Source organism: Zalophus californianus, chromosome 4 (genome assembly GCF_009762305.2).
Source record: "Zalophus californianus isolate mZalCal1 chromosome 4, mZalCal1.pri.v2, whole genome shotgun sequence".
Taxonomy (NCBI): Eukaryota; Metazoa; Chordata; class Mammalia; order Carnivora; family Otariidae; genus Zalophus; species Zalophus californianus.
Genome location: NC_045598.1, coordinates 64,932,987 through 64,956,236, shown reverse-complemented (window position 1 = coordinate 64,956,236; position 23,250 = coordinate 64,932,987). Strand labels below are relative to the sequence as shown.

Below are 23,250 nucleotides of genomic sequence, written 5' to 3'. Positions count from 1 at the left end.
CAGGGTAGGCAAAACAGGTGAAGGTGGTCAAAAGTTACAAACTTCCAGTTATAAAATAAACAAGTCCTCAGGATGTGATATACCGTATGGCAACTATAGCTAATGCTGTACTGTATATTTGAAAGTTGCTGAGAGATCTTAAAAGTTCTCATCACAAGAAATTATAACTATTGTGTTGATGGATATTAACTGGATATTGTGGTGATCATTTTGTCATATATACAAATACTGAATCATTATATTGTACACCTGAAACTAATAATAATATATGCCAATTATATCTCAAAAAAATAAAATAAAGGCTTAGAGGGTCATATCAGTAGTATTTGGTACAAATGATATTCCAACCCTGGATGTCCGAGTTCTTCTCCCTGCAATGTTACCACTCTTAACATCTTATATCCACAGAGAGAGACCTAAGTTACTGATCACTTTCCAAGGCATCAGCTCAACTAATCCTTGTGAGTCAAGTCATGAGGGCAGGTATCACTACACCCTGTAAAGAGGAGAAAACCAGCTCAGACCCATTAATTGATTTATCTAAGGTCACATAGCTAATGAAGGACAAAACAAGAATTCAAACTTCTGGGCTTTTTCTAATCCACGATACTATAACTGTGATGTAAACATAAACTCAGCTTTGAATTTAAAACAAGTGCAGAAACTCTACATTTTGTGTTCTATATAGAGCCAAAGAATAGTGTTTATCTATAAAACACCCACTTCCTAAAAGGAGTTAAAATAGATGGCAAAAAGGAGCCATTTGTAATTGGACTTTAAAAAAAAAAAAGGGAACCTGGGTGGCTCAGTCGTTAAGCAACTGCCTTCGGCTCAGGTCATGGTCCCAGGGTCCTGGAATGGAGTCCCACATCAGACTCTCTGCTCCGCGGGAAGCCTGCTTCTCCCTCTCCCACTCCACCTTGCTTGTGTTCCCTCTCTCACTGTGTCTCTGTCCAATAAACTCTTTAAAAAAAATTAAAATAAAATAAAAATCAAACATATTAGATGATCAGTAAATGTCAAAATACTAACACATTGACTTACTATAAGTTTAAAATGATTTCTTCCAGTTAAATAATTTTGAAACTGACTAGTTGCATTTGTTTCCTTGTACTATAAATAGTCTTTCAAAATCCCAAGCCTGGGGGGGGGCCAGGTGGCTCAGATGGTTAAGCGTCTGCCTTCAGCTCGGGTCATGATCTCAGGGTCCTAGGGTCGAGTCCCACATCGAGTCCCACATCGAGCTCCTTGCTTAGCAAGGAGCCTGCTTCTCCCTCTGCCTGCCACTCCCCCTGCTTGTACTCTCCCTCCCTCTCTCTGGCAAATAAAATCTTTACAAAATAAAATCCCAAGCTTATTATTTTCCCAGCATAATGCATGTACTAAATTTCTAAGATTTGTTTTTAAAATATACCTGATTTTATATACATAGTGCCCCTTTCACCTTTCAATGGCTATAGTCAACTAGAAATAAGTTTCACCGTTGGCAAAAGATAAAATTGGCAACAAGACAGATATTTAGAAATCTGATACTGTATGCTCTATTTAGATCTTCATGAGGCTATTGTACAAAGCCCTGCCTCAAACTGTGTAGAACTTTCTATAAATGATTCACTTCTAAATTAGCTGCCCTGGGTCAGCGGTGGCAAGTCTTAAATAAGAGGTGAATCATCCTTTGTAGTCTTCCTTCTTCAGTACAACCACTTTTTTAGTGAGCAAAATAGGACAAAAATAATTTTATCCAAAAAAAGGAAATAGCAGATTTATATTTGTTAGTCTACCAAATGACTTCCCACAGTAACCAAAAGAACATTTTCTTTTGCTAATGAAAGCTAACCAAAGCAACTATGTGTCCAAGAAAGTCAAAAATCTCAAAGCAATTCTTGAAACAAGTTTAAAAGGATAGGGAGAGGTTTTAGTCTTGCCTTTGTGGACATTACAGAAATACTAAACCGACTAAGATAAATCCAATGTGTATGGCTATATATGTCATCCTTTTCCACAACATTCTTCCAGTCAGAACTTTATCCTAGTCTAATAATGCTGCAAGGTTACATGCCAATTTTAAAGACATCATAAATCACTGCTATTCCCCTGGTCAGGTGCTGTCTCCAATTTTCCAGCTTTCTAAACATACTTTTCTTAAACGCCTCCTCTTATTTGACACTTAAAATGGAAAAGACTATAAAAAGACAGAGAGAGACTATAACAAGGAGACATTTTATATCTAAGAAAAATGTAGTAGGGTGGCTTGTGAAATATTATAGATTATATTAATAAAGAGATTTATGATTAAGCTTTCCAGTTTACCAAATATACAAATATAATTTATAAAAGATGGCCATATCTCAAAAGGGACCCTAATCAAAATTTTGAGATGTGTTTAGCAGAATGCTCATGTAGCAGTGTGTCCGTATTAACCCAGGCAGCAGACTTACAACCCTTACAATGAAATGGCTACAACACATGGTATTTAAAAACCACCCAAATGGGGATGCCTGGCTGGTTCAGTCGGTAGAGCATGCAACTCTTGGTCTCGGGGTTGTGAGTTTGAGCCCTATGTTGGGTGCAGCTTACTTAAAAAAAAAAAAAAAATACTAAAAAACAAACCACCCAAATAAATCATGGAAAATTGGAAAGCAAGCATGGTAAACCAGGGAGGTGTCAAGTGGGAGGGACAGAGGAGGGGGTCTATTCCTTACTATTTCCTAAAACAAATTCTGAAAGAGATGAGCACTTTAAGAAAAAAATTGGGCCATTTGAGAAGCTATAAACATCTTGAGAGAAAGACAAACTGATATTTATTCTAAACTCGGACACCTGGAAAGACAGGAAAACGTACAAGGTGATAGCGTGAAAGGTGACAGAATAAAGTATACTACAGGGTTCCCTAGGCGACAGGTGACAAAGGACTGGGGGGAAGGCAAACTCATCGACCACCTGAGACACTTAAATTGTTCATCAGCAAGTCTGAGAAACACTGAAGAAGAAAAAAAAAAAAAAACAACACTTCTATGGGTAGGGCCGGTGTGACACAAGTAAGGGCAGTCCTGAATTTAGAGGAAGTATATGTGTGAGAGTGCAGGCGTGCATGTGCGTGGGTGGCTGGGTGTGCATGAAGATTCTTCTAGGCTCAGGTTGCTTAATCCTGAACCATCTCCCACCCCAGGGAGAGAGAGCCCCAAGAACAGAGACTGGGAAAAGGTGGAAAGGAGCTGCCAAGAACAGAATGATGCCACAGACTCAGACACATAGGCACAACCCTGGCTGCAGTAGTTTATTACTAGTTCCTGCCCCCTGCTCTAAGCAGCTTCTTCCCGTCTCTGCTTGCCAAGATTACTGCCATTCCTGCCTATAAAACTCCTGGGACTGGAGCAGGCAGAGCAGTTAAAGAGGGGAGGAGAACCCAGCAGTGTCAGGAGGCTTCCTGAAGAAGCGGGCAGGCTACCCCGGGGTTCTATCCTCGACTCCCACGTATGTGTCACCCAGCCAGAGCCAGGACGAGGAGTACCAGCATACCCTGGCTCCAGGCTTGGTGCTGACACTGCACCCTCTCTCTCTGCTTCTATTTTTATAACCACACTATCCTCTCCCCACCCCCTCCCCAAATGCCTATAATTCAAAAACTTCCTTACTGCCCAGGAAACTGGTTTGTATATTGTTGGTGTTTAACTGGCAAATGTATGAAATTTACCTTTCTCTTCTTTCTCCTTTTCTAGTAGGCAATTTGGTTACAATTAGGCAGACTCCAGGTCCCAGTTTACCACTGCTGTCCCAGAGTAATTTTTTTTTAAGTAGGCTGCATGCCCAGTGTGGGGCTTGATCTCAAGACTATGATCAAGAGTCTCATGCTACACCAAATAAGCCAGCCAGGCTCCCCCTACCACCCCATCAGAGTAATTCTTAATATCATCCCCATAACTCTCTGAAGTGTCTGGATTTGGAATATAAATTATCTGGCCACCTATTTATAATAGATCTTCTATTAAGCAGATCAAATAAGCATATTCCCATTTCAGAATGGAATGACTAAAGACAGCATGGGTTAAAAGGAAAAAGATAAGCTTGGATGTTGAAGAAAAGCAAGGGTAGAGTTCTTCCTCTATCCTTTAACATCTAAGTAATCTTCCCTAGAAGCTTCTTGGAAGCAAGTATCAGTGTCTAGGACTTCAGCACAATTAAGATCCTAGGAGACTTGAGTGTGCGGAGAGTTGAAAATGAGCTCTACATGTTCAGTGAGAGAAGAGGTAAAAATACAATTATATGATGACACAAATTCTGCTGCAGGTATTCTCTATGCCTAGAAAGAGGACACAAAGAAATATGGATATTATTAAAGAGTTATTTTTGGCACATGAGAAATAAACATTGACAAGTGCAACACAAAGCAATTCTAAATAAATTGGTATGTTTACTATTTCTCAACTGAGATCTTCAATTTTGTTGATTTAAATCATTTATTAGGTTTATACTAAACTTTATTGAAGTTTATTCTAAAATAAACTTCATCAGAAAGGTCCAGATTAGTTACTATAACACAGAAATCCACATGGAGATAACTTAGTTTGAAGATCACGAATAGGGATACACTTTTATATGTGTTTTCCTTATTTGGGGGGATTTGGCCAAGGGTAGGAGAATGAAAAATGTACTGATTTAGATGAGAAAAATTAAAAAATTACAAGAAGTATCCAAAAAGTTGTAAAAAAAAAAAAATGCATCTTGTTTAAAGAAAAGAAGGAAAGCATATTGGGGCGCCTGAGTGGCTCAGTCGTTAAGCGTCTGCCTTTGGCTCAGGCCATGATCCCAGGGTCCTGGGATCGAGCCCCGCATCAGGCTCCCTGCTCCCCGGGAAGCCTGCTTCTCCCTCTCCCACTCCCTCTGCTTGTGTTCCCTCTTTCACTGTGTCTATGTTAAATAAAATCTTTAAAAAAATATTTATTGAACCACTGTTCTAGATACCTAACATGCTATCTCATCCAATTCTTACAACAAATCCCATAAGGCAGGTATTATTTGTACATTTTGCCAGTGAGAAAATTTAGGCTAGAAGGTGGCGTTTCCAGGAGTCAAACCCAGGGCATGCTACTCTACCCTGAAACCCACCCCCATCATACGGACCTGAAAGCTTTTCTATCATGCCACCTTGACTCCCCATCTGTCATAGGACCCTGTGAACCTGTCAAATAGCCACAGCAACATGTGTTGCTTTGAGATATTATAAAAGCCTAAAATGTCACAAATTTAACCAACCACTCTTCACTCTGCATAATTACAATCCTATAAGATTAATCCTAAAACTGAATGTATAAAACCAATTAGTCTTTCTGCTGGTTTTTCCCTTCTTGCTTTCCCATTTTTTTTTCCCCTCTTACCACCTAACTTCACAGCGTAGGTCAAGTACTTAATCTCAAGCAACTGGTTATAAAGCAATGTTGCTGGTGGGCAGGGGTGATATTGGCCCTAATAAAACAATTTGAAATTTTGTGGAGACTTTTTTGGTTGTTACAATGATTGTGTGACACCACTGATGTAGGGATACTGTATGAATTCTAACACAGAAGCCCAGCTCAGTTAAGAGCTGTTCAGCATTCCATATGATTTTCAAATGTCCTCCCAGACTTTCACACTGGGAAGAGGAAAACAAAAAGATTTAAGCCTAAACCCTAGCTGTGTTACAGATAAAGTATTTTTGGTTATCAATTTCCTGGATTGTAATTACCATGTAAATCAAGGAAAAGACCTGTTTGTGCAGAACTTTACCAAGAACTATTTATCATTTGAGAAAATCAAGTCACTCATGACAATGCCATTCGTGTTATATTTTATGCTGAAAATTCAAGTATCTGCTACTGCTACATTACAGTAATTCTACAAACATCTACAAATATTATTTATCCCTTATTTCTTTATACGTTACGTAAAGAAAGTCAACAACATTCAGTTGAATATTGTCTTATTCTTTAAATCCAAACTTATTCACTACAAATAGGTACAAGCACCTAACTGCTTCATTAGGTCTTCTAAGATACTTCTCCCCATGTTGAAATCCATATTTGTTTCTAATATTAGAGTTAAGGGGCACCTGGGTGGTTCAGTCGGTTAAGCATCTGACACTCGACTTCAGCTCACTCAGGTCATGAGATCAAGCCCTGCATGGGGCTCCACACTTGGTGGGGCATCTGCTGGAGATTCTGTTTCTCTCCCCCTCTGCCCTTCCCCACCCCCTGCATGCACATGTACATGCTCTCCCTAAAAATGAATATTAGAGTTAAGGAATTTTTTTTTCAATTACACACACAGGTAGGTAAATTTTTACTTCAGGGTAATAAACATGGTGTTACTTTGAGCCCAATAAGGTTAGGAACCACTTGTGTAAAAGGAAAAGGTATGGGCTTTGGGTCCAGACAAACCTAAGATCAAAGACATACCTTCAGGGGTACCTGGGTGGCTCGGTCCTTAGGGGTCTGCCTTTGGCTCAGGTCATGATCCCAGGGTCCTGGGATCGAGCCCCGCATAGGGCTCCCTGATCAGCGGGGAAACCTGCTTCTCCCTCTCCCACTCCCCCTGCTTGTGTTCCCTCTCTCGCTTTCTCTGCCAAATAAATAAAATCTTTAAAAAAAAAAAAAAGGCATCCCTTTAAACTTCATGACTTGAATAATTTACTTTTGCTCTGAGCTCCAGCTGCCATTTTTAGTCATTTATAGGGCTTTGGGTAGGAGCTGCCATTTCTAATAGGATGGCATTAGTTAAATGGTAAGGGCAGATATTCAACAAAAATTCCCTTCTTAGTTCTCAAGATAGGTTTCCCTTTCCCAACTCACCTCCACATAAAGACAGGAAAATTAAGACAGGAAGGGGGAAGTATAAAGAAAACAGGAGAAAGAGTAACAGGAATCATGACCAGCACCTAATACCTAGCCACACCCAGAACTGCTAGTATCAAATGTGAGAAGTTGCAAGAAGTTAAATTAAGATTCTGGACCTGGATTACCAAGGACATTGTGTTAATGCCAATCACAGAAACTACTACTATATTAATGCAGTATGTGGATATGTGAATTGGTTCAAGAATGGAAACAGAATTATCACTTCCTCAACCTTGCTACTGTGTATCCCTTTAAGGCCACATAAAGTTAACACTACAACTTAAGAACTTTTACAGATGGATATGATCTACAGGATCATCCTGGATTTTAGCCATTAAAAAAAAAAAGTTGAGGGGTGCCTAGCTGGCTCAGTCAGTAGAGCAAGTGACTAGATCTCAGGGGTCATGAGTTCAAGCCCCATGCTGGGGGTGGAGTTTACTTAATAAAATGATAATAGTAAAAAAAAAAAGAGAGAGAGAATTGAAACTGTTCCTCTACATCGTGCTTCTGCTCACTGATGTATCTCAAGATTTGGAGCAGTGACTGGCAAAGTCATAATCAAAGTGTGTGTGTGTGTGTGTGTGTGTGTGTGTGTGTGTTTATTTGAGAGAGAGACAGCGAGAGAGGGAACACAAGCAGGGAGAGTGGGACAGGGAGGAGCAGGCTTCCCGCTGAGCAGGGAGCCCCATGCGGGGCTTGATCCCAGGACCCTGGGATCATGAACTGAGCCAAAGGCAGATGCTTAGTGACTGAGCCACCCAGATGCCCCATAATCAAAGTCTTCTAATGAGATTCAATAGGCCTAATACGTGTATCTTCTATTTTAAAACTATTATACTCTCTTGCTATAAATTCATAACATGTACAAATGATGAAAATATGTTTTTTATAGGATAAACACCTCTTATTAAAGGGCATCAACCTTTTCCCTAAGTACTTGGTTCTCTATACACATAGCAGGAAGAAATATCTCCCCAGGGGTTTCTTTTGAAGAATTAAAATTCTTGCTAGCATTCCAACGTAGGAAGGAGTCCATCTGGCTCTGCCAAGTGTATGGCTAGCAAGATTTATCTGGGATAAAGGGCCCCTAAATAGTTCTAGCCATATATTCAAAAGTTGTCGAAAGTCACCATTGCTTCACTGCACAGACAACATAGAAGAGGCTTTTCAAAATGGGCTAGATTCTATTCCAGGAGGAATACTGAAGCCATCCTAAAAGGTAAAAATTTACCTATTTTCCCTGTGGATTTCATTAGTTCAACCAGTAAAAATGTTATTTTTTTTTTAAAGAATTTATTTGACAGAGAGAGACACAGTGAGAGGAGGGAACACAAGCAGGGGGAGTGGGAGAGGGAGAAGCAGGCTTCCCGCCGAGCAGGGAGCCTGATGCAGAGCCCAATCCCAGGACCCTGAGATCATGACCTGAGCCGAAAGCAGACACTTAATGACTGAGCCACCCAGGCGCCCCAACCAGTAAAAATTTTAACTATACTTTTGATATTGTCTCATGGGTGGAGGGGACTGGGAATCAAACCTCATCTGCTTAAGTCTTAAGATACAACTATCAATTTACAAGCAATACAATGACGGGATGATAAGCTACACTTCAGGGATGGAAGCAGCAAAATACACACTGAAAAACCACACAAAATAAATAATCTGGCTTCTTCAACAAATTCATTGGAAGGGAAAAAACAGAACGGAAGGAACCCATACATTAAAAAAAAGACTCAAAAGACATTTAAAAGCAGCCAAAACTAGATTATGGTCTTTAGGAAAGCACATTTAGGCAATAAAATTTTCTTTTAAGGGATTAATCACCATAAGTCAGGATAGTGGTTACTTGTGGGGGACAGATGGAAGGAGGCATTTGGAAGGTTCTGAGTTGGCTGGCAAGGACTATCTTCTGACATGAGTGTGGTTACAAGGATGTTCAACTTGTACATTTGTTTTGGGGCGCCTGGGTGGCTCAGTAGGTTGAGCGTCTGCTTTCAGCTCAGGTCATGGTCCCGGGGTCCTGGGATCGAGCCCCGCATCGGGCTCCCTGCTCCGTGGGAAGCCTGCTTCTCCCTCTCCCACCTCCCCACTTGTGTTCCCTCTCTCACTGTGTCTCTGTCACATAAATAAAATTTTTTTTAAAAAAGTACGTTTTATGTGTTTTTATCTACTTGTTCTATATTTAGTATTTTTTTAAATGAGGAATAAAAAAATATTGGCAAGTGCTGATAATTGTTGAAGCTGGGCACCTGCTACACTATTTTCTTTTGCATGTATTTAAGTTTTCCATAATAAAAAGTTAAACATGAAAAAAAAAATTTACTTCATACTAACTGCTAGTACCTGCCTAGAGCAGCTCTCAATCTTACGGAAAGGACACACAGTAAATCAACAGTTATTCAGTCTGTAAGAGCTGTGGAAGCTCAGAGGAGAGGCAAGAAACCTTGAGGTGGGGGTGCAGATGGGGGAGGTGGGGGAAGCTCTGGGTAGTGACTCCTGAGTGTAAGTAAAAGTTCTTTAATTAAACAAGGAGGCTCTTAGACTGAGGTGGTTTTTTTTTTTTCCCCCAAAGATTTTATTTATTTGAGAGAGAGAGAGAGAGAGAGAGAGAGAGACACAGACAGACAGGTGGGCAGAAGGAGAGGGAGAAGTAGGCACCCCCCCCCCCCCCCGGTGCCGAGCAGAGAGCCCGATGCGGGACTCGATCCCAGGTGGGATCATGACCCGAGCCAAAGGCAGACGCTCAACCAACTGAGCCACCCAGGTGCCCCCTGAGGTGGTTCTAATACCTCAGCAGCCCATGTAAGCAAACCAAAATATAAACCTGTAAATGCCTCAGGGTTAAGAATACAAAACCTAGAGGGACGCCTGGGTGGCCCAGTCAGTTAAGCGTCTGCCTTAGATTCAGGTCATGATCTCAGCGTCCTGGGATCGAGTCCCGCATCGGGCTCCTTGCTTAGCAGGGGACCTGCTTCTCCCTCTACCTGCCATTTCCCCTACTTGTGTGCTCTCTTTCTGATAAATAAATAAAAATCTTTAAAAAAAAAAAAAAGAATACAAAACCTAGAGATAACCAATCACAGTGAACTAGGCTTTCCTAAATAATGCAAACAAATTTTCTTTGCTTTAGTTTCCACATCTCGTCTATAAAAACCTTGCCCCTAGTTCCTATCTGTGGAACACTTCTAATCACTTCTGGTTTGGCACTGTTCAATTCCAATCGATTTTGCTCAAATAACCCTTAGGATTTTTAATATACCTCAGTTCATCTTTTAACACAGTTAATAGCGAAGGAGAAGGGGAAAGATTCACAGGTACCAGGGAGAACAATGCATAAATATCAAGGGGGGGGCAGCAGTGTTGGGGGGGGTGGTGCCTTACTGGCTCAGTTGGTAGAGCATGCAACTCTTGATCTTGAGGTTGTGAGTTCAAGACCCATGCTAGGTGTAAAGCTTACTTAAAAAAAATGTCCTAAACAATAGCCAAACTGTGGAAAGAGCCAAGATGTCCATTGACTGGGGCGCCTGGGTGGCTCAGTTGGTTAATCGACTGCCTTCGGCTCAGGTCATGATCCTGGAGTCCCGGGATCGAGTCCCACATCAGGCTCCCTGCTGAGCAGGGAGTCTGCTTCTCCCTCTGAACCTCTTGCCTCTCATGCTCTCTATCTCTCATTCTCTCTCTCAAATAAATAAAATCTTTAAAAAAAAAAAAAAGATGTCCTTTGACAGATGAATGGATAAAAAAGATGTGGTGTGTGTGTATATATATATATGTATGTGTGTATATATATATATACATACACACACACACACACACACAATGGAATGTTATGCAGCCATCAAAAGGAATGAGATCTTGCCATTTGCAACGACGTGGATGGAACTGGAGGGTGTTACGCTGAGTGAAATAAGTCAATCAGAGAAAGACATGTATCATATGACCTCACTGATATGAGGAATTCTTAATCTCAGGAAACAAACTGAGGGTTGCTGGAGTGGGGGTGGGGTGGGAGGGATGGGGTGGCTGGGTGATAGACATTGGGGAGGGTATGTGCTATGGTGAGCACTGTGAATTGTGCAAGACTGTTGAATCACAGATCTGTACCTCTGAAATAATGCAATATATGTTAAGGAAAAAAAAAGGAGGAGAATGAAGGGGGGAAATCGGAGGGTGAGACGAACCATGAGAGATGATGGACTCTGAAAAACTGAGGGTTCTAGAGGGGAGGGGGTGGGGGGATGGGTTAGCCTGGTGATGGGTATTGGAGAGGGCACGTTCTGCGTGGAGCACTGGGTGTTATGCACAAACAATGAATCATGGAACACTGCATCAAAAACTAATGATGTAATGTATGGTGATTAACAAAAAAAACTTAAAGGCAAAAAAATGTGCTAAAAAAGTCATAGGGAACTGAAAATAGTTTGTCTGGACAGGCCATGGAAGATATCTACCATTCCCCTAGTTAAAGTAGTCTTCAGAATACCTGTCATGCCCACAATCCTCTCCAACATAACTCCTTAACTACCACTCACCTGCCTTTGTTCCACATGCCCTACAGGCTGGACTAGAGATGAGCCCCTGATCCACAGGCTCACAGGTGCTGTCCCACCTGTTCTGTACCCAGACTTGCCAACACAGAGACTCACTCTCAGGGAGTCTGAATTTGAGACACAATGGGGTACAGAAAATAGAGCGGTAACAAAACAAAGACAGAGATGAGACAACAGAACCTTAAAGGAGCAAAATCAAAAGGATGAGAGGCATTAATCAGTCAAGAAGAGAAGTTGGAGGGGGGGAGGAGAGAAAGAGAGGCTGAAATGGAAGGTGAAGGATAAACAGACTTGCTCTTGGTTCTCCAAAGTCTAAAGCTACTGCTTTCACCTGGACAGCATGAATGATTCTACAGTTCTCCATGGAACATGGAGCAGAAGCTGTCCTGAGCTTCTTTACCTCCCTATACATCGTGATACAAACACATACATACATACAGATTGCCTAAGGTAATATGAGTGTTCCATCTCTCGCAATCTGCAAGAGCCTTTCATGTCCTCTCAGGATGGGAGCGGTGGGAGGGAGTGAGGGAAGGCAAAGAGACCAGCCATCAGCCTCTGATGTAGCAGGCTAGGAGAGTGGTTGGCCTCTGCCCAGGGGTTCAGACTTTACTCTAGGATTGTTCACATGCTAACTTCAGGGGATTTCCAGGAAATTTTTTTCCAAAAAAAAATCAACAGTTTTATTCATTTCTTATCTTCCTGATAGCAATGAGGTCTACAAGGCAGCTGCTTAGATTCTACCACTTCTCAAAATAAGTTATTGGTTTCTGTTTTGAGTTTTTCATCTAAAAATGAAGCTGATGCCCACGAGGGATAGTAAGCATATATAATGATTGTAACATATTTAGAATTTATCAGATGGTACTGTACAATTCCGGAAAATATCCTATTCAACTTACAAAACAAACACTTATAAGACAAACATAGCAAATGAATGGTAAATTGTATCTCTACTTTATAAAACAGAAGTTAGGGATCATTCCTCTGCTGAAAAACATTTGAGTTTTCATTGCTTACAGAATAAAATCTATACAGCTTCAAAGACATTTATAGTCTCACAATCTACATCTTCAGTTCCTACTGTAGCCACCATTTAGTTTTATTTATCAGACTTTGACGGAGCAGCTAAACCATCTAGCTACTCTAGAGACAAGATTTAAAAAAGTCCAAGCCCTCCCTCCCCCCAACCGTCCTGGGAGAGAGAGGAATAACTATTCAATTCAGTTTGCTAATGCTAGGTTAAAATCATGCAATAGTGGATATTATACCTAATCTAGGCTGATGGATTCACAAGGAAGGCTTCTTGGAGGAGGTGACAGTTGAGAATGGAGAGGTAAATAAGAGCTATTAGAAATGAGAACAGCATGGGGCCCTTAGGTGGCTCAGCCAGTTAAACATCCAACTTAATCTCAACTCAAGTTTTGATCTCAGGGTCATGAGTTTAAACCCTGTGCTGGGCTCCACACTGGGTGTGGAGCCTACTTAAAAAAAAAAAAAAAAATGTGAATCATAGGAGAAAAGACACAGAGAAATGAACAGTTAAATATTCTGGAATATAGGGGGGATGGTTAAGAGAGGAGATTAGAGCAGCAGGCAAAAGACAGAACTCAAGAGGGAGGAATAAGAGACATTGTTCAGCTGGTGGGGGGTTATTTGTAAGTACTTTTGTCTGAATATTTGTGTTCCCCCTCCAAAATTCAAATGTTGAATCCCTATAAGGGATGGCATTATTAGGTAGGGCCTTTGGAAGTTGCTTAAGCCTTGAGGGTAGACCTTGTGAATGGGATTAGAGCCTTATCAGAGGTTCCAGAGAGATTACAGCACCTCCCCACCCTGTGGGCATACAGCAAGAAGGTGCCAACAATGAACTAGGAAGGGGGCCTCGCCAGAAGGCGGTCATGCACCAGCCTCTAGAACTGTGAGCAATAAATTTACGTTGTTGAAAAGCTACCCAGTGATATTGTTATAGCAGCCAGCAAGGAATAAGACGGGGAGTAACTGAGAGCCCTGAAGGTTTCTAATAGGCATGATCAGACCATCAAAATATTAAAAAAAGATGGGCAAGATCAGAAAAATCATATTCTGGGTGCCTCTTTGGAGTCAGTATAGTAATAATCTAATAGTAACAACTGTCAACGCCCTCCAGCCAAGGACCAGCAGGATTTCTCACCTCTGGTTTATTGTTCCTTGCATCAGGGGAGACAGCATGCCGTGGGGAACCATGGAGGGGTCTTAGTAAGAGGATGCTAGGAAGGACTTGGGAGCACGTGCAAGGAAACATGGGTTTGCTCTGGATAGGGTGCCATCAGGAAGTGAGGCAATTCTAGGGCTATCTTAGTAAACCTATCTCTAAGGCGGGAGAAATTACCAAAGCTAAAGCTATGATTACTGAAGGAACAGCAGTCATTTGTATCAGTCATCTCATCTGGGGAGCAAGGGGGACACCTGATCATTTTTGTGGTGTGAAAAACGTTCATGTTTTGGTTTCTGTCCGGACAGGATTAGAGTGGTGTGTTTTGTTAAGATTTTCAATTTTTTTTTTTAAGATTTTATTTATTTGACAGAAAGAAACACACAGCGAGAGAGGGAACACAAGCAGGGGGAGTGTGAGAGGGAGAAGCAGACTTCCCGCCGAGCAGGGAGCCTGATGCGGGGTTCGATCCCAGGACTCTGGGATCATGACCTGAGCCAAAGGCAGACGCTTAACGACTGAGCCACCCAGGTGCCCAAGATTTTCAAGTTTTAAGTAATGTCTACACTCTGTGAGGCTTGAACTCACAACCCTGAGATCAAGAGTCACATGCTCTTCCGACTGAGCCAGCCAGGCACCCAAGATTTTCTTTTAAAGTAATCTTCACACACAATGTGGGGCTTGAACTTACAACCTGAAGATCAAGAGTCATAGGCTCTTCCAATTGAGCCAGCCAGACTCCCCCAGGTAGTCTTACTTTTGACTTGCCCCATCAGTCACAGAATGCTCTTATCTGATTTTGATGTTCTTTGAAACCATTTATGCCCAAAAGGAGAAGCCAACTCCTACCAGTGAGTGTCAAGCCAGCTCCCAGATTGCAGGGGCTGCTCTTCTCACTCTTTTTTTTTTTTTTTTTTAAAGATTTATTTATTTATTTGAGAGAGAGAGAATGAGAGAGAGAGAGAGTACATGAGAGGGGGGAGGGTCAGAGGGAGAAGCAGGCTCCCTTACTGAGCAGGGAGCCCGATGTGGGACTCGATCCCGGGACTCCGGAATCATGACCTGAGCCGAAGGCAGTCGCTTAACCAACTGAGCCACCCAGGCGCCCTGCTCTTCTCACTCTTACACTCTTTCTATTCAGTTCTGTTGGGCTTGCTTCACAGTCCTCATAGCTCAATGCTAAAATTTACACTGGATTCCTAAATTCCTTCATTTGGTGTGTTTTTGTTGTTGTTCCTCGGAGGGACTGTATACAAGTCAGTGCACCTCATTTTGTTCTAGTCTTCCTGGATTTCCCATCTGTGAAGCAGAAAGACACAGTTCCACTTGCCAGTTATCCACATTGCTGGGAAATGATAAAGTCTGCAGTGCAGTTCATGTTCTCCAGAAGTGCCACATAAATACGGAATATTGACTTTCACAAGAGCTCAGCGCTGTTGCCAGCAACTTGAAAAGGAAGCCGTTTCTGGGAAGCTTTACAAGGCAGCTCCCCATACACTAGTTCAGCTAGGAAACGATTCTGCTTGTAAACAGAGCCCCCAACTTCATAATTTCTGGAATTTTTAGAGATGCAAGAATTGCACACAAATCAGTTTCCATACCCTTTTCGTGTCCATATTTCACCCTCTTACTCCCCACCCACTTCAAGGTAGGAGCGATGCTCCTCACGCCTACCTCCATCAAAAGCTAAGTCTTTCTTCACACCACAGCAGGAAAAGTTAACATCTACATAAGACATCACTATTAAACTGGTACTAAAGCTGCATACTGAAGCTACAGGATTTTAACTACTGTGTGAAGATTCTTTTATTCAATGAATACTTGAGCTCCAATCACATTTTAGGTACGGTTCTAGGCCCTTTGGGGGCCTAAACAAAATAGACAAAATCCTTGCCTTTGTGGAGCTTATATTCTACTACATGGGAGAGGAAAAAGACAAATAAGTTAAATATACATAGGATGTGAGTATGCTATGGAGGAAAATTAAGTGAGGAGGGAAATTTTAAATGGGATGATCAGTACCAGCCTCACTGAGAAGGTGATATTTGAGCAGACTTAAAGAAGGTACAGCATTCTGCAGGAAAAGGCTCTGGTAAAGACAACAGCCCTAAGGCTCCAGAGTTCAAGAAATAGCTAGGAGGCCAGACTGGCTGGAGCAGAAGGAATAAGGATATTAGAGAGGTAACAGGGCCTGTAGCCCATTGTAAGATTTTGGCTTTTGCTGGAAGTGAGATGGGGAGTTATCAGAGTTTTGATCAGAGAGAAGATATAGGATATGTCTCACTGGAGACAGCAACTTTTGAGTTTAGCTAGAAAAGAGAAATGGGGTAACAGCAGGAGACAGGGGCAAGTGAAAATGGAAGATTTGTTTTGTTGAGAGAAATCACAGCATAAATGTTATTTATAAACTGTTGTATATAAAGCTTGAAATTAAAATCACAATTCTCAAATTAAAATCTCATCTTCCCAAGAATACTGCTTTATTGGACTGCTTTATGTATTAAGAAGCTACATTTGCTTGACCCATTCAATGAACTATTATATATATACATGAACGAATACAACCAAGTCAAAGGAAATTTTTTTTTTTTTTTTAGATTTTATTCGTCAGAGAGCAAGCACGCACAAGCAAGGGGAGCGGCAGAGGGAGAAGCAGGCTCCCCACTGAGCAGGGAGCCCAATGCAGAACTCAATCCCAGGACGCTGGGATCATGACCTGAGCCCAAGGCAGACACTTAACCAACTGAGCCGCCCAGGCATCCCAATAATTAAATCTTTAAAGACACTGAGTTTTCATTTCCTGGACATGTGAGGTATCTAACTATAAAACTGATTTCCTTAAAAGCTTGTTCGAATTACCATTTTCTACAGTCTTTCCACATAAAAGATAACTAAGAAAACATGTCATGGCACAAACTACTGCCAAACAATCACAGTGGTCACATATTCAAAATGCCCCTTCAACAAATGTTACGACTGAAGCTCAAGAGTTTAATGATCAATTCCTTTGTATAACCTGAATATTTTGAAAGATGGTACTAAACTTTTTGTAAAAGTGTCCCTGCATTTACAAAAGTTAACTGCTCTTTTAGGCAAGATTTACTTTCTTTTTACTGAACTGCTCATTTAGTTGTTTAGAAAAAAATATCAGCTCAAAGGGATTTCTGTATAATTGGCCATCTGTTTCAAGGTAATGACCACAGGCTGCAAGTGATTCATAGCTTAGATTCATAGTTTCCTCCTTCAGGGACCTTGAAATAGGTGAAATTCAAATTAGTTTCACAACAGCATTTTTTTGAGGCAATATTTTTGTGGTGGGGTCTGAGGCTTTAATTGAAAAGACCCTTTGTTTTAAAAAAAGTTTTCCTGGAGGCGTCTGGGTGACTCAGGGTCCCGGGATCGAGCCACACAACGACTCCCTGCTCGGCGGGAAGCCTGTTTCTCCCTCTCCCACTCCCTGTGCTCTGCTCTCGCTATCTCTGTGTAAATAAATAAAACCTTAAAAAAAGGTTTCCTGGGTTTGTATTTGAAATTTGAATGCAGTTACCTAAAACCTCATAGCCACTATGTAATGGACTTGGAACCAGGAAACCTGCATTCAAATCCTGGCCCTGCCCCATACCAGCTCAGTGACTCTGGGCAAGCGGCTTAACTTCTTAGATCCTCACTTAGCTTTATAAAATGAAAAGAACCCCTACCTCAGTGCCAAGGGGGGGAATGGAACAACCACCCTGTAGACTTACTTACATGACTAGCACAGCCATGGGCACATTATGAACTCCCAGTAAATCTGCCACACCTGAAATCAGGTCAGGCAAGTCCTTCCCTTCCTCCCCTCACCCTTAGTAAAGAAGGTTCAACTCCATACAGAGCTATTTATCACCCTATAGCCACTGCTCTAGAAAAAAAGACAGGAATTCTGAGCTAACAATCTATTGAATCTATTAAGAGGGGGAAATTGTTTTGTTCCCACTGACAGCTCCAAAGTTTATACCACAATTACCCTTGCTGGGGAAATGAGACGAGAAATGGGATTTCACCAGAGTGGTTTCAATAAATTACTTGTTTCAAAATTAACTATTGAGATACTTAAGACATACTATACTATGATGACAAATACTTTATCCTGGATATACTTAATTTTTTTTAAAGATTTTATTTATTCATTTGAGACACACAGATAGAAAGCATGAGCAGGGGCTCGGCGGGAAGCCTGCTTCTCCCTCTCCTGCTCCCCCTGCTTGTGTTCCCTCTCTCGCTGTGTCTCTCTCTGTCAAATAAATAAAATCTTAAAAAAAAAAAAAAAAAAAAAGAAAGCATGAGCAGGGGGAGCAGAGGGAGAGGGAGAAGCAGGCTCCCCGCTGAGCCAGGAGCCCGAGGTGGGGCTTGATCCCAGGACTCTGGGATCATGACCTGAGCAAAGGCAGATGCTTAATCATCTGAGCCACCCAGGAGCCCCATACTTAACTATTCCTAATCCAAATGGAAAACTCGCGTTAATGTTATATGTGTAAGTATACTAGTATATATATTGGGAGTTACAAAAAATACATGAACTTTGATATAGAAGGATTAAATTATCTCTGAATTTTATCTATTTCAGTGCATTGGAAACTGAAAACACTGACAGTGGTTGCCAAGCTATCACTGACACCCTGGAAAACTTGGGAAGCAATACAGAATAGAAGTTCATGGAATTTGGAGTCAGAAAATGAAAAAAACAAACACCTGGGTATAAACCCAGGCTCTGCTACTTACTATGTATAATTTTGCAAAAGTTTGTGAACCTCAAAGCCTGTTTCCTCTCTGAAGCAGTGATATCAACATTTTTCTTCCAGAATTAAGTGGATTGAATCAAGTCATGCACCTTGAGCTCAGAATAATGAGGAAGGATATTAACGCAAAGCAACTAAATCTGGAGTCCCTGGTTATAGAAGAGATAAAGTTTTAAGTATGCTAACAAGCTCACTTAGCTTAGAAACCAGAAGATGCAAGTTTAAATAACATCCCAGATTTTTTTCTTGCTAATTGTGTGACCTTGGCCAAGCCTCAATCACTTTGTGCCTCGGCAACTCACTTAACTGCTAGGTATTGGAAATACTAGTTACAATTTGTTAAGTGTGGACCATGTACTATGCAGTCTGATAAGTTTATATATGAACTCCAGTCTTAATAACCCTTCAAGGTAGAAGTTCTCACCTGAATTGTTTTTTGTTTTGTTTTTCAAGATTCGTATTTTTAAGTAATCTCCACACTCAACGTGGGGCTTGAACTCACCACCCAGAGACCAAGAGTCACAGGCTCTACAACCTGAGCCAGGCAGGCACCCCCTTTCTTATCTTTTATACAGGGCTGAAAGTGAGGGAAGTTAAACTTGTTCAAGGCCACACAGCCAGCAAGTGGTAGAACCTGGACTCACATCCAGGCTTAGGTGTCTCCAAATCCTGTTCTTAGCTACCCAATGAACTACAGGCCACCTGCTTCTCCTAGAAAAAAGGACATTATTCCCGTGAAAGTGCCTTTTGAGTTGAAATGTCCTATACGAACGCAAAACACTATTACTACTCCAGGTCAATATAAATAATTCACAAAATGGGTTTGTGATTTGCCCCTTAGTTTCTGGGAACCCTGGAAGCACAAAAGGTTACACTTCAAGCTCTCTTTCATCTACCCTGGGAATTCTGCCGCGACCTCAATTTTACTTGAGCAGACCCGATAAACATTAAAGAACAGAAATCCAAGTGCAGCTCTGTGCCATTCAAAGGCAGCTAGCTCTCTGCACTCCCTGGAGTCCAGGGCAACATCTCATGCTTTTCTTTGCGATGTGGACAAAATATTTCCTGAGGCTAACTTCTCTTGCATCTGCAGTTCGCTCAGGTAAGCATAAATAAAGTAGTCCCATAAATACCCACATAAACTAGTGCTTTCAACATCACGCCCATAGCAAACTTCAGTTCCAAGGACGCATGCAGTCAATCTACTTAATGCGAAGTTCAGCCCCTTTTAAAGGATAGGGTGTAAAATTGAGAGCCGATTTTCCCTCTGAAAGTTTTGTTAACTAATCCCATGGAGTTAGCTGTAATTCTCTTCCGTTATGCACCCTTGGTATAATCAACTTCTTGGGAATACCACCAAAGGGACTCTGGTGTTTGGCGCTAGACAAGCCACCTGAGGGGCTAAGTGGACCTCAGTTAGCTATCACCTGGCAGGAACTTTTCTCACCCTTCCTTAATCTGGGAGATGCTCCGCGTGACCCTCTCCCCCCAGCAGAGGAAGGAGAGTAAAGTCCAGATGAAGTGGAGGGTGTTAACTTGCTCAGTCAGATCTCCACTCTGGGGAGGCGCTTAAACCCGGAACGGCTAACTCCGGGACACGTAAAGCATACTCATTTGCATGAGGAAGAAAGGTCGCCCCCAGCTTCCCAGAAGCCAGGGGCCTGGGGAACGCGACTTTCTCGGGTCCCGGACTTACCTTTTCCCTGCTCACTTCGCCCGGGACGCTGTAGGCGGACTCCGCGCTGCATCCGACCTGGGGCTCAGCGCCGCAGCGCCCTTCCAGCCGGAGCCAATTTAGGCCGGCTCGGCACGTGGGAGAGGCGGGGGGCGCGCGGGAGGAGGGGGCGGCCGCGCACGCCAGCCTGAGCCTGAGCACCTAGCCCTTACCTCAGACGCCGAGATCTCAAACACTCCCGCGATTTTGGCGTAAAGCTCCCGGATGCTGGTGAAATCCTCCACTCGGCCCGTGGGGCTGCCGTGGGCCAGCTGCGTGTGGAAAACCAGCTTGCGTGTGGGAGGCGGGGGGTCCGGGAGAATGCCGCCGCCCGCGCCCGCCGGCTCGACCTTCACCAGCTGGGCGGCCTCCTTGGACTTGGCTTTCACCTTTCTCCGAAACCCCTGGAGCATCTTGCCTGGGCCCACCTGCGCTGCTGACCGCCTCCTCTCCGGCTGGATGTCGCGGACTTTGCGCTCGGGCCCCGGGGCTGCGCTCAGGTAAAAGCCGCCGCTGGGCCAATGGCAGAGGTGCTTCCGCCTGGCGGCGCCGGGTCAGGAGCCCCCTCCTCCGCCGCGAGAAGAGGCACCTGGACGGCAGCGGCCACCTGCCCTCCCTCCGGGCAGATCTGGGGAGAAAAAGAGTTGGGCCCGTTCCTGCATCTAATATCCCCGCCTTTAAAAAAAAAAGGTTCGATTTCCGTAAAAGCCTTGAGATGCTGAAGCTACAGAACAACACGTCTTAGAATACAAACACAGTGACCTTTCTGGTGCTTTTCACGAATCTGAGGTAGGCACTCACACAGGATTGGGATTTAAGTAGAAATCAACCTTCATCGGCCTTCTCGGCGCCTCACACCCTGCACGGCGGACTTGGAAGGGAAAGTTTTGAGATTGGTGCCACGTTCAATTCATAGTCAAACGCTCCAGCCGGCCCTCAGCGCCTCTCAGTAACCCTTTTTACTCCCCGCCGCCCCGGGCAGTTTTCTCTCCCAAATGTTCAGCGCTCTCCCCAAGTCATGCGCTCTTCTTGGTCTCTGCAGGGGACCCTGCCGCTTATTCTACAGAGAAAATTGGAGCCATTCTGTTCAATGTGTGAGCTCCCTCAATTTCCCATTCTACTGTATAACTTCACCCACTTCCCATCTCCCAACTCCGAAGAAATCTCTTTTTATTTGACCCTTGCCCTGATCTCTCCACTTTTCTAGGATCTTTTTTTTTTCAATTCCAGTGTAATTAACGTATAGTGCTATATTTCAGGTGTACAACATCGTGATTGAACGATTCTTAGAATCTCTATTTTTAAGCTACACGTTGACTCTTGTCCTTCTCCCCATCTGGTGCCACTCACTGGTGGTCCGAAGCCCAAAATCTTTTACACTGTTTTCAAGTCCCACCTTTGCAGTGGCCTCCAGCTACATCTTCACAACCAAGGAAAAATAATCTTGACTTATAGGCTGCTTTTCCTCACTTCCCCCTTCGCTCTTAGGCTCACTGTGATCAGACTTTGACCCCACTCCACTGAAATTGCTTGTACGCTGATCACTTCTTGATCATCAGATACAATTAACTCTTTTCAGTCTTTATCTTACTTGACCTTTTAGAGTATCTGACAGCATTGACCATTTCATTCGTAAAACATGCCTCTGTTTTGATGTACCTCTCTCCCTTTGGTAACTGCTACTTTCCAGGAACTGTTTTTTCTGAGGCTATTATTTTTCTTGGCCGTCTTTTCTGCATGCTCTCCCTGAATGACCACATCTGTTCTCTTGGTTTCAGTAGATGTTGTTGACCTCCAAATTTATATCTGCAGCTCAGTCTACCACAAAGAAAATGTACTGCAGGAAACTCAAAATGAGATTTTACAAACTCATCCTTTTCACTCAAAGCATTTTTTTTACTCCTGATTTCAGAAAATAGGATAATGTACTCTAATCCAAACCAGACATCTTTGAGTCATCATACCAAACTTTTTCCCCATCTCTCACATCAATTCAGTCCTGAAAATCCATGTTTCTCAAATTAAGGTTAGCAGATGTCCTGAGGGAGGAAGGGGATCTGTTAATTCTTTAGGATAATTTTAATATTTTCGTTTTATGTTATGTTCTTTGACTTAAAATTAGTATAAACCTATCCCAGTTCATATGGGTTTTAAAAATTAATATAAACATATCCTGGCTCATATTCCCTGAAAAGAGAATACTGCCACAGGATCTCAAGAGCTTGAATTTGCCTTTGTGTTTATGATGGCTATAGGACCAAATAATATTTATTACTTTGTCTTGTGCTGAGAAAAAGATAGAGAAAACCTAATGTGTAAGTGATGCATTCCCATCAAGTGAAAGCCAAATAACTTTCACAAAATATCGTATGAATAAAAAGCTCACTGAGGTTTGATTAAAGAAAAGTAGGAAGAAAGGTGAGTCACCCTAGGGTATATGGCAGGTATATATCTCAATATCCAAGCACTGTGAAGGAAAACAAGAGGGTGTGAAATTAAGAAAAACTTCCAAGAATGCTTTTAAGCTGTGTCAAATAAAATATCAAACAGAGCAAAAGTATTGGCATAGGGTAGGAAGGTTGGATTCTACAGTCTTTCAATTCTGTTTAATTTCTAACTCCTATCTTTCTTTGCCTTGAGGCCTACATTAACTTCACCTTCATGTACAATCTCACTCAAGGAACCACTGTATTAGCCACAGTCCCAGAAGAAAACAGATGGTACACTCAAATTAAGAATATTTGGTGATGGGCGCCTGGGTGGCTCAGTTGGTTGAACGACTGCCTTCGGCTCAGGTCATGATCCTGGAGTTCCGGGATCGAGTCCCACATCGGGCTCCCTGCTCAGCAGGAAGTCTGCTTCTCCCTCTGACCCTCTTCCCTCTCGTGCTTTCTGTCTCTCATTCTCTCTCTCTCAAATAAATAAATAAATAACATCTTTAAAAAAAAAAAAAAGCATTTCACTTTAAAAAAAAAAGAATATTTGGTGATGGTTTGACAAAGGGACTGGGCAGGTGGGGTTAAGATATACTCATAACACATAGTATGGTATCTCGGGGCCATTTCTATACCAAAGTCCAAAGCAGTGAGGAATTTAAAAGTTTTGTAAACAAAAACAACTTGAGAGGACCTGTGACATTTGTTTGAATGGC

The 23,250-nt window shown here is 42.3% G+C and overlaps 1 protein-coding gene across 2 annotated transcripts in view; it reads right to left on the bottom strand.

Annotated features, from left to right (window-relative positions):
- The window catches only part of GIPC2 (GIPC PDZ domain containing family member 2), a 78,293-nt gene extending 55,334 nt beyond the window's left edge, over positions 1-22,959 (bottom strand). For both annotated transcript variants that reach the window (XR_003517031.2, XM_027576762.2), the window contains exon 1: positions 20,273-22,959. Coding sequence is in view for 1 of the 2 variants with exons in the window: in XM_027576762.2 (XP_027432563.1) it covers positions 20,273-20,512 (240 nt within the window). In the remaining variant the exon portion in view is untranslated. The remainder of the gene's footprint in view (positions 1-20,272) is intronic.
- Positions 22,960-23,250: the final 291 nt, after the last annotated feature.